The sequence below is a fragment of the Megalobrama amblycephala genome, linkage group LG15 (genome assembly GCF_018812025.1).
Source record: "Megalobrama amblycephala isolate DHTTF-2021 linkage group LG15, ASM1881202v1, whole genome shotgun sequence".
Classification (NCBI taxonomy): domain Eukaryota; kingdom Metazoa; phylum Chordata; class Actinopteri; order Cypriniformes; family Xenocyprididae; genus Megalobrama; species Megalobrama amblycephala.
Window position 1 is genome coordinate 22144002 of NC_063058.1, and position 12291 is coordinate 22156292.

Sequence of the window (12291 nt, forward strand, 5' to 3'; positions counted from 1 at the left end):
CAAGATATTTATAACAAATATTTTTATTGTCTGTCATTTACAAACTGTTATAGTAGATATTTTTCATTTTCAGATCTTGTGTTCATGGTGTTGTGACAATAAAGTGGTTTGATTTTGATTTGACACTAATAAATAGGATATCTATAGGTGATATTTTAATAATTTGCTTTGAATGAAGTACAGTAACAATATAAAACTCTGTTATTTTAATGTTGTTTGTATAGGCTAATCATAATCATAATTCAGTTGCCTGTATGAACATTATTCAGGAATTAAAATAAAAGAGTTGAATTAAATAAAACAGTTTTCTCAGGAAAATGAAAACAATTTTTAATGTTGTCTATTTATAATATCGCACATATCTAAAAAAGACTATTTCAATGTCTCTAAATACACATTTCTGAAACTTCTAAATACTGATCCAGGAAGATGAGTGCCAATCAGTCATACTTTTAACATAATAACATATGGAAACAGACAACATCAGTTCTTTATTCAATGAACATGGTCACGTGACTTGAAGTACTATTGTCACATGAGGCAGCATGTGCGGTTCATTCAACTGCATGTATGGAGAGATTGACATTTCAAATATTTCAAGTCATTCACTAATGTTCAACTGTGCAGAGAAATGCCAAAAATGTAGGTCAACACATCAGATAGTGGTGATAGGTTAGATCTAACCTGTTTAATGAAATATGACAACATTTATGTCACCAGTGACATTAGAAGAAAACACAGTGCCAGAAAGGCAGTGCCCAACAAATCCGCCAGAGCCGTCAGATACGGGATGGAGAAGCTATCAGGGTCCCTGCCGCATTTCCACAAGCAGTGAACCATCACGTCAGTGATGCCCAGCAGGAGAAACACCTGAATGAAAGAAGATTCAGAGTAAAATACTGCGCCTCTCCTCAATAAGACACATGCTAACATCTCTTTCACTTGCCTGTGTGAAAGCTGCTACCAAGTAGAAGGAAACAAAGACAGCAGTGGGCGGAGCCGGGCTGCCTTGTATTAGGTAAATGGTGTAGATGAAGACAAGGTGACCTGGGATGGTCAACACGAGCAGCACCTGTGCTGATCTTCCATTCGGCCCTGGCAGAGGAAATACAAAGGTCTTCGTTTTGAAACCTTAAACATTGATGGAAATCTGATAGGGCCTTGATATACTTCAAGTAAAATCGAAGAACGAACTATAGTGTGACGACATTTTGAACAAAATCAGACTTGAGTAAAAACATGAACATGTTGGAGAGCTGCTTTATAGTTGAAATTGAAAGTGTAATTCTAATTGAAAGCGACACTGATGCTTTTTTAAGTTTAAAGGGATAGTGAATGAAAATTAAATGAAAATTCTGTCATCATTTACAAGTAGTTCCAAACCTGTAAGAATGTCTTTGTTCTGCTGAACACAAAGGAAGATATTTGGAAGAATGTGAGTGACCAAACAGTTCTATTTATTTTTCCTACTACGGTAGTAAATGGGGGGCGAGATCTGTTTGGTTACTGACATTCTTCCAAATATCTTCCTTTGCCAGCCCACTTTTGGGTTTTTCACGCCCCTTTTTGGAGTTCTCCAGTCTGCAACTATAGCCGCGTTTCCACCACAGGAACTTTCCCAGGAAATAGGGACTTTGGGGTGGTACTCGGTGTGTTTCCACTGCAGGAACCAGGGTCTAAATGAAAAATTTCCTCCTCAGAAAGTCCCTGCTCACGAGGTAGTACTTTTTCAAAGTTCAGGAACATTCAGGGGTGGGATTTGGGCACTGAACATGCTGATTGGTTGACTCCACACAGCATTTTATTTCAACCACCATTTTTAAAAGTCTGTTGTGGTGTGTGCATTAAAGAGTTGTTTGCTATTCGAATCAACACAATGGAGGTTCAGGCTTTATTAAAGGGATAGTTCACCCAAAAATGAAAATTTGATGTTTATCTGCTTACCCCCCAGCGTATCCAAGATGTAGGTGACTTTGTTTCTTCAGTAGAACACAAATGATGATTTTTAACTCCAACCGTTGCTGTCAGCCGTATAATGTGGGTCAATGGGAACTTCTTTTATAAGAGTAAATAAAACTTGCTTAGACAAATTCAAATTAAACCCTGCGGCTCGTGACGACACATTGATGTCCTAAGACATGAAACGATCGGTTTGTGCGTGAAACCGAACAGTATTTATATTATTTTTTACCTCTTATACACCACTCTCGCGCTTATACTTCAATGAGTGCGAGACATCACTTCTGCTGTCAGAGCGCGATCAGACCTCACTAAACGAGTGCTGAATGCAGTTGGACATAGTGGTGTATTAGAGGTAAAAAATGATATAAATACTGTTTGGTTTCTCACACAAACCGATTGTTTCGTGTCTTAGGACATCAAAGTGTCGTCATGAGCCGCAGGGTTTAATTTGGATTTGTCTGTGTGTTTTATTTACTCTTAAAAAAGAAGTTCCCATTGACCCACATTATACGGCTGACAGACGGCAACGGTTGGAGTTAAAAATCATAATTTGTGTTCTACTGAAGAAACAAAGTCACCTACATCTTGGATGCGCTGGGGGTAAGCAGATAAACATCAAATTTTCATGTTTGGGTGAACTATCCCTTTAAGCTCATATGCGGAGGACGGAATCCAGCGGGAACTGGAAAGTCATGTACAGTCCTACGTCACCAGACACTTCTTCACGGTACTTTAGACCGCAGAATCCTGGTAATTCTGGTGGAAAAGCGGCTTATATCTGCTTTGACTGAAGTGCCAAATTGCAGAGCTGGTGCAAACATATCTACATTGCTATGATCAGATGCTTTCTTAACTACTGTTTTTTTTACCACTGTCATTTTTGTTGTGTGTTTATTTTGTTATTTAGAGCACGCATTTACATGTTCATCAATGTCACTCCAAACAGCATGGTTGGCATTAGGATGTTTGCTAACAGTCTTTAAGTGAAGAATAAAAAAGAAATTCGCCAAGAGTATATCAGGACCTTTACCTGTGGCCCAAAAGCTGCGGCAGGGGCAGTAACATCCTTTAGAGTCATCTGGAAGTTCGCCCAGCAGAGAGTGCAAATGAAGATGCGTAGCTATACGACTAGCCTGGATAGAAACCAGATTACCACCAACACCTTAAGGAAAGGTTGATATTAGAAATGTACAATCACAGTTGATCAGAATGCAGCAAATTAGTTTTGTTTGACCAACCATTTATAACAGGAGTGTAGAGAACAACTCCCTCAAGCACTGGATCTGCAATGGTTCGGTCCAGAATCAGTCCTCCAAGACTGGAGATATGAAATAAAAACCAACATAAGCTGGTTGTTCCAATATCATCACATGCTAGACTTATACTGATGTACCAAGGGGGGAACATTTACCTGCTGATCACCATTGCGGTTATTATTGGCTCCCAGCTGGAAATCAGCAGTTTTTGACTTTCAGGGTGACGACGTGAAATAATGACCCATACCGGCGTCAGGCACAGGAAAACAATACATACCAGGTAGGTAATATAAGGGTAAGGTTCTACAAACAGAGAAAGTTACAAAATAAATGGGAGTAAAAACAGCCCTCACCTCTTATGTGGCAGAGTGAAACTAGTCTTTGTCTAGTTTACTGGTCTTTCATTCTCACCCATGCTGTAAAAAAAGCCTTGACTGATGATGGCGAGCAGTCCAAGTGTGATGAGATCACCAAAACTGGCAGCGAGGGGCGTGGCTATGTTGTCAGGGTTGACGCCCACCTTCTTGGATCCAATAATCACACCAACCATTAAGATCCCTAGAAATATTCATTCAGAATTATGGGTATTCAGGGTATGAAATTTACAAATGAATTCTTATGTACGCTAAGTCTGGGGTCAGTCACCGTGATTTTGCCAAGTAAGACATGTTCCTGGATCAACATCTTTGTTGATCCTGGAACAACATTCCAATCAACCAATCAGATTTTAGGGACAAGTTTACCGTTTATGTCAAGTTTAGGCTTGCAACCAGGGTTAGGTGCTTCTACATTAATGTTGTTCACCTATCTTTCCCCTCTGATTTTAGGGATAAGTTATGGGTAGGATTAGGTTTAGGGGTAGGAATAGGGTTAAGACTAAATTTTCAGACTGGAATGTTGTTCCAGGGTCAACAAAATATGTTGATCCAGGAACATGTCTTACTTGGGAAAATCACAGTGACTGTCTGGGGTCAGTAAAATTTTATTTCCACAAAAATATTAAACAGCACAACTGTTTTCAACATTGATAATAATAAGATTTTTTTCTTGAGCAGCAAATCAGCATATTAGAATGATTTCTCAAGGATCATGTGACACTGAAGACTGGAGTAATGATGCTGAAAATTCAGCTTTGCATCACAGGAACATGCAAATCTCACTATTATGATGATTGGGTCGTTGCTATGCAGTTGCTAAGGTGTTTTAAGTGGTTGTCAAGGTGTTGCTATAGAGTTCTGGCTGGTTACTTACTGGTGTAAATTAAAATAGCCCCTCCAAGTCTCTGTTATATTCTGGTCTCTATATATGGCTCAGGTCCTTCAATGTAAGTCAATGTTTTTTTTCCTGCATATTTTATTGTATGCCATGTGAAAATTGTATGTTTGTTTGCTTTCCCCCAAATCCACATAAATTGAAATGGAACGAGTATTATATTTAAGGTGCAGTCAAAAATTTCGCAAGCAAAAATGTCTAGCAATATATGAAGCACAACTCACATGGTCACTTTCAAACCAGGCAGTTTTCTGTTGGTCAGTGTGGCGAATCTGTGTGACCAACTTGAACTCTTTGCAAAATTTGCATGAGGACATCTTTCGCCCTTACCTGAAATTTCCAATCACGTAGATTCCTTCTGAAATTACGAGATTTCATCCATGGAAATTCCCCGAACAACGATAAATGTGACCAAATGTTAAAGGGTTAGTTCACCCAAAAATGAAAATTATCACATAATTCACTCACCCTCAAGCCATCCTAGGTGTATTTGACCTTCTTCTTTCAGTCAAACACAACTGACCCTTTGCCGGGAGTTTGATTGACAAGTGCTCTAACCATTCATAACGCCGAATCCGCCATTTTGTCCAACAAAGCAGTCAGGAGTTAGAAGATTAACCTCGGTAGACTTGAACTTGAAAAATGGTGTGTACTGACATCTTTCCGCATTTTAAACAACATTCCTTCTGATGTTCATTCATGTTTATTTGATGCTATAAATTAACTAGTAGGAAGAGATGATCAGTTTACGAGCCTCTTGAGCTGAGGCGCTACAGCGATCTGTCACGACACATTAAAGAGCCACAAAATGTTTTTTATTATTCGAATTTCTTAACAAATTACACAGTTTGAAAGCTGGGAATTTGTTTAATATCATAAGTAACCTGCTCTGTCTTGTCTGTCGACGTGTTGTCAGTGTCCTCTTTGCTCCGCAATGTATTTTTCACTCTGTGTGGCGTGACAGTGCCATGGCTTGTCGGACAAAGCAACAGTAACTAAGGGGGGGCGGGTCTTTGCGAAGGATCAATTGGAGTTATATTAAAAACTATCCCAGCTATTCCAAGCTTTATAATGGGAGTGAATAGTAACTGAGACTTTGAAGCCCAAAAAGCACATCCATCAATCATAAAAGTAATCCATACAGCTCCAGGGGGTTAATAAAGGCTTAACCTTGTTTGTCAACACTACTTCCATTAATAATACTGACAGTCTTATCCATTTATGCTAAATGCTGATAATATGAGCTATGTGGCCTGAGGATGTTGGGTCTATATTAGGGACCAGTATGGAAAATGGGATTGCATGACCAAGATCACAAGCCATGAGTCATTCAAAATAAAATAACCTCATGATCAGCATCCAGAAAGATTATGTCCTTCTTATTTGGTAAACATGAATCATTTAAAGATTATAAATGGTCTATTTTAGGTAGATAAATTTGGTCAAAAATGAAAGTTGAATGCGAACCCTGCAGCAGGGATGCTGTGAATGCTGTCACCACGCTGCAACAGCAAAGCAGAGCTACATGGTTCATGATGAGCTTCTCTTCCAGGATCCATCCAAGAGCCGATGCTACAAGAGCAGCCAAAAAGCCCAGAACTGTAGCTTGTACCTAAAAAGACAAATTGAGTATAAGGAAGAACAGAATTTCATCAAACAAGCATCAAATAAGTAAATAAACTGCATTAACCTGTTTGAGGGCAAGATTTCCGATGATCAGGTTCCACTTCTCGTTTGAAGAGTTCATTCTGCCAACATTCACCTGCAATACAGATATTCAAGAGTTGAATGACTGCACTTTCTTTAAGCAATTTAAAGCATTACAAACAAAACTTTATTAAACTGTTTTGTTTTGTTCAAACCACTATATAACCCTGAGGGCTGTTTTCTTCACAGCAGGGTGTGAAGTTCCTCACCATGACAAAAAGCATGTGATGTGGAAGAACACAACGCAGATACAATACAGCAGAAGACTTAATATAAGGAGGAAGAATTAGATCATATGTGACGGGACAGTGGACAGATCAGGGTTCTGACTTCCCACACATTTCAACTAATGAATTTTCCAGTTGTTTATGAATATTGTATGAGGATTTTTAAAATAACACAAGTTCTAGCAGTCTAAGGGTTATGTTTAGTTCTGTTAGTTCATTTGTGTTTTAGGGTATGTTTACAACACAACAATGTACTAAAAACTGAAAAGTTTTTTCTTTGTACAGAAGACAACGTTATAAAACGATCCCCGTTCACACGGATCTGCGAAAATGACTAAAAAGGCTGTATTATGCATGCCAGGCCAGTAGTTGGCGATGTCACTTCACAAAGAAAGACGCCTGCGCACATACGCATTCTTTTACAGAGCACTCGCATCAAAAGTGCATGCCATAGACTGAACATGCAATACGCATGTGCATGCCATAACCGTTTTCAAAGATTCGCATTTTGTAGTTTAAACGGAGATTATAACGGTATAGTTTTCAAAAACTTGCCTTTTGAAATCCGTTTTCAAAAGTTTGCATTTTCAAGCACCCAAAACACTGTTGTCATGTAAATGAATGGCCAAAAGGCATAAAAAGTTTTCTGATTTTAGTTGAAAATGGTGTCGTGTAAACGGCCCCTAAGTTTGGTTTTGTTCTATTCCTGTTTCCCTGTGTTCCTGGTGATTGTGTGTTTCTATGGTTACCAATGAGTTTATATTGATTAGTCTCACCTGTCTCTTGTTCAGTTCCTCAAATCCTCGTTATCCCTGAATATTTCTAGTCTACAGTTGATTCAGTTCTTGGTCTTGCATTGCACCTCTGTTACGTGTTTTCCAGAGTTGATTGAATGATTTCTCTTATGTGGATTATCTTCATTGTTTTGCGTTTATTAAAAGAAGTACTGTTATAGATCCCCCTCCTCTTCATTTGGTTACCCAACTGTGACAAACAGATTAAAGCTTTTTTCTTTTCTTTTCTTTTTTGAGATGAGCATAACTATAAAAATGTGTATTATTTAGTATAAAAAAATCAATGGCTTTTAAATATTGTTTAATATCTAATATCATTGATTTATTAATTTATTTATTTCCATTATTTAGGTTTCCCTCACTCTTAAAAATAAAGGTTCCCATTTTTTTTTTTTTTTTTTTTTTTTTTTTTTTTTTTTTTTTTGCAGTGATGCCATGGAAGAACCATTTTTGGACTCCCAAAAGAACCTTTCAGTGAACTGTTCTTAAAAGAAACTTTTTATTTTCTTAGTGTGAAGAACATTTTAATACTCTGAAGAACCTTCTTCCTCTCTAAAGAAGCTTTTGTGCAATTGGAAAGATTCCATGGATGTTAAAAGTTCTTCACGGAAACATATAGATGCCAATAAAGAACCTTAATTTTTAAAACTGGACATTTTCACATTGCGGATTACAGATGCAAAGACACATTTAATACATTTTAAATAATAAGAAAAACATTTAAACAAGAATGTAAAAGAGATTATTTGTACTAGTGTCCCCACCTGACGTCTTAACTAGTTTAACCAGGAATTCACTGATCAGCTTCATCAAAAAGACCACTGCAGTTTAATATTTTTAGGGATGAACCAAATTTAACATTTTGGCTGATACTGATATGCCAATTATTTTCACATTTAAGAGAAATGACTGAATACTATACTACTTTGCCTAAATAAATCTAATCAATTGTTTTAAATGCTACAAGTGAATTTATCCATTACAACATTATAAATTATAAAAATGGATATTCAATTTGAGAATTGCTAATTACATTTATCAGTGTAATTAAATTATTAGAGTTTTTAAAGATTAACTTTATTGAGCATTAAATTACGGCAAAGGTAATCTAAATGTACAAATAGGGAAAACGAGCACATAGAATTAAATATCCAATATCAGCCACTATTACAAAAAAAAAAAAACCTCTTATAATTGCAGATAGCCAATACGGTATCAATATATTGTGCATCCCTACATCTTTTTCTGGGGAAAAGCATGGTTTTTAGAATGGCACGAAACCAGCATAAACCAGCCTGAAAATGAAAGCTGGTCCAGTTGAGTTTAATAGGTATAGATAACAGTAATCTTACAGCAGTGGAGAGTCTTGATGCCAGTGTCATCTCCAGATTCCCCTTTAGGCCCAGTAGAGGTGGGACGAGGATGAAGATCTCTGTCACATTACTGAAAACGTCCCAGTGCTAATTTATAAACACAGGACAACCATTTATAGTCAAAAATCCCAAGCATTTAACCCAACATCATCTCGCACACTCACCTGCACTAAGTCCAGCAACATCCCCGCCAGCACTGTTCCAAAACCCGCCAGGAGGAATGGAAACAAAATCTGAATCACCATGGCCCGGGTCGACTCACTTGGCATCTCCTGGCCATGAATATTCTGCGGCTCATCCTGCGATATGGTCCCACAGGCGAATGTTGTCCCATAAAATGCAGTGTGAAGCAGGGGGTCCGATTCTGAAAAGCTTGATGTTATGTCAGGTCTTCTGGTCTCTGGTATAGATTGATGCCCATTTTCTCTGGATGGCAGGTGAGCTGAGGTCAGCTGACACTCCTTATGGTTTGCTTCAGTGATGGATCCCATTACACAACCTTTCCAAAAAGAATTGAGGTGTTCTTATTCAAAGTACCAAGAGATGTTTGTTTGAAGTGAATCATGTAAAGATATTTGATAGAATGAATCTTAGATTGTGGGTATAATTTTTAGATCAAACCAGTGTAGATTATATGACATCTCAGCCGGAAAAACATGGAACATTTTAACATGAAACAAATTAAGAAAGGAAATCAAAAATAATAACTAGATAAAAAAAAAAGTTTGTAGGCAAACTTTAAGTTGGCTTGAAAAAGCCTAGCCATGAAGTTTCAAGTAGTTTTAAAAGCTTAAAGTTGGAAGTTTAAGTTTTAGATTCAGAGATAGATAGATAGATAGATAGATAGATAGATAGATAGATAGATAGATAGATAGATAGATAGATAGATAGATAGATAGATAGATAGATAGATAGATAGATAGATAGATAGATAGATAGATAGTCAGATAGATAGATAGATAGATAGACAGACAGACAGACAGACAGACAGACAGACAGACAGATAGATAGATAGATAGAAAGAAATAGTCAGATAGATAGATAGATAGATAGATAGATAGATAGATAGATAGATAGATAGATAGATAGATAGATAGATAGAAAGAAATAGTCAGAGATAGATAGATAGATAGATAGATAGAAATAGTCAGATAGACAGATAGATAGATAGATAGATAGATAGAAAGAAATAGTCAGAGATAGATAGATAGATAGATAGATAGATAGATAGATAGATAGATAGAAATAGTCAGATAGATAGATAGAAATAGTCAGATAGACAGATAGATAGATAGATAGATAGAAAGAAATAGTCAGAGATAGATAGATAGATAGATAGATAGATAGATAGAAATAGTCAGATAGATAGATAGATAGATAGATAGAAATAGACAGATAGACAGATAGAAAGAAATAGTCAGAGATAGATAGATAGATAGATAGACAGAAATAGACAGATAGACAGATAGATAGATAGATAGAAAGAAATAGTCAGAGATAGATAGATAGAAATAGATAGACAGATAGACAGACAGATAGATAGATAGATAGATAGATAGAAAGTCAGATAGATAGATAGATAGAAATAGACAGATAGATAGATAGAAATAGTCAGATAGATAGATAGATAGATAGATAGATAGATAGATAGATAGATAGATAGATAGATAGATAGATAGATAGATAGATAGATAGATAGATAGATAGATAGATAGATAGAATGGCAGTTTAATTGTTTAATTGAGTCTAATGGGATTCTGGCAGTTTAAATTTGAATTTTGTCAGTTGGAGTTTGAACAGTCTTGGCTCATCTGAACATTCAGTCAATGAAAGTCAATGGGATTTTCCCGAGTTTTAATAGTCATTTTTAGGAAAACCGTAAGTCCGATTAGTTAGAAAAGATGTAGCACACTAAGTCAGAACAGTCTGAAGGTTTGAGCCGAATTTGGTAGTTCTAGCTTTAAAGTCAGTAATTTTAGTCTCAGAAAAATAAGTTTAAATATCATTTCAGTAAATTGGCTTTTCCAAGCCAACTTAACAATACAAAAAATATCAACATCAAACAGTTAATAGTGAATTTTTACACTTACATCACTTTAAAAGGTGACTAGTAACAGTGTGAAAGTAGATAGTTGTACCTCATTTGTTTTGCCTGTCTCTAAAGGAGTCCCTCACAGGTCAGTCCAATGTTAGGACCCATGTTATTTTCTTTATATATAAATAACATCTGTGATAATATTCCTAATGCGAGGTATCATATTTATGCGGATGATACCACAATTTATTGTTGTACATCATCGGATTCACAAGCTCTTTAATTATTAACATATTTACAGTCATATTTTTGATATTGTACAGTCTCGTTTGTGTGAACTATAACTGTAAATCAAGTTTGAACTGTTTTAAGCTTAAAAGTTCAAAATTAAAGGTTTTTATTTGCCCAAAAATAAACAAAAAAAAGTGTTTCCTACAATCACACAAATTTGAGGAGCAAAATAAATTCTGTGGCAATGGCACAGTGTGGGCATAATATACATAAATAAATAAAATTAGATATATTTAGTCCTGTGTACACATTAGAGCTTTTGTGAAGTCAAAAGTTTGAAAGCAAATATCACTAGTTTAAATTTAGAAAAGCAAAAATCAGTGCATATTTCTAATCAACATTTACAGACAACAGAATTATCATATTGTTTTTACATACTAATAAGCAGAAAAATAAAATGCTAAATATTTAATAAAATGTTCTCTGGTAATAATCACTAAACTGAAAGTCTTATACTTCAAGTCAATGTTTACAAAAACGTACCTTACCTTAAAGCAGCAAAGCCCTAAAACCAACAAGTTGAACATGTGATGGTTGTCGAGCTCATTTTTTACTTTTTCTCTCATTCAGCCTTTCATACACATTATTAGCAGACTGACTGCGACAGTGAAGTCAATCAGGTTTGTGAAGTCAATCTGTTTGTGCTGAGCTCATACTGCCAATGAACTAATTTGGCACACATTTCTCATTAGTAAACCGAAGACAGACTAAAACTTTATGAATGTGGCCTTCAGGCGTTTGCGGTTCAACGGACTGGTAAATAATAACACATTCATCTGTACAATTACGAGGAAAAGTTGTTCCATGTTGTCACTGCGCTTTATGGCGCCACCCGCAGGACAGAGTGAGAACTGCAAGTCAAAAGCCACTTGATACATAAAGCCATTAGTTTTTAAAGGGTTAGTTCACCCAAAAATGACAATTCTGTCATTTATTACTTAGTCTCCGACCTAAGACCTTCGTTAATCTTGGGAACACAAATTAAGATATTTTTGTTGAAATCTGATGGCTCAGTGAGGCCTGCATAGGGAGCAATGACATTTCCTCTCTCAAGATCCATAAAGGTACTAAAACATATTTAAATCAGTTCATGTGAGTACAGTGGTTCAATATTAATATTATAAAGCGAATATTCATTTGTGCTCCGAAGCTTCCTGAAGCAGTGTTTTGAAATCGGCCATCACTATATAAGTCGTTATTTTGGGGTTTTTTGGCACACCAAAAATATTCTCGTCGCTTTATAATATTAATATTGAGCCACTGTACTCACATGAACCGATTTAAATATGTTTTTAGTACCTTTGTGGATCTTGAGAGAGGAAATGTCATTGCTCCCTATGGAGGCCTCACTGAGCCATCGGATTTCAACTAAAA

At 36.3% G+C, this 12291-nt stretch overlaps 1 protein-coding gene across 2 annotated transcripts; it reads right to left on the bottom strand.

Annotated features, from left to right (window-relative positions):
- Positions 1 to 289: 289 nt before the first annotated feature.
- Positions 290 to 11770, bottom strand: slc41a2a (solute carrier family 41 member 2a). Of its 2 annotated transcripts, none has more exons than XM_048158913.1 (11): positions 11401 to 11770; positions 8756 to 9090; positions 8571 to 8678; positions 6181 to 6252; positions 5958 to 6102; positions 3630 to 3776; positions 3374 to 3521; positions 3201 to 3280; positions 2993 to 3124; positions 947 to 1095; positions 290 to 870 (listed from the first exon to the last, which is right to left on the bottom strand). In XM_048158913.1, the coding sequence occupies exons 2-11, from the start codon at positions 9080 to 9082 to the stop codon at positions 709 to 711; spliced, it is 1470 nt and encodes a 489-aa protein (XP_048014870.1). In that variant the 5' UTR covers positions 9083 to 9090; positions 11401 to 11770; the 3' UTR covers positions 290 to 708. The 2 variants fall into 2 exon arrangements, with proteins under 2 accessions (XP_048014870.1, XP_048014869.1); XM_048158912.1 differs by having other exon boundaries at positions 11406 to 11769.
- Positions 11771 to 12291: the final 521 nt, after the last annotated feature.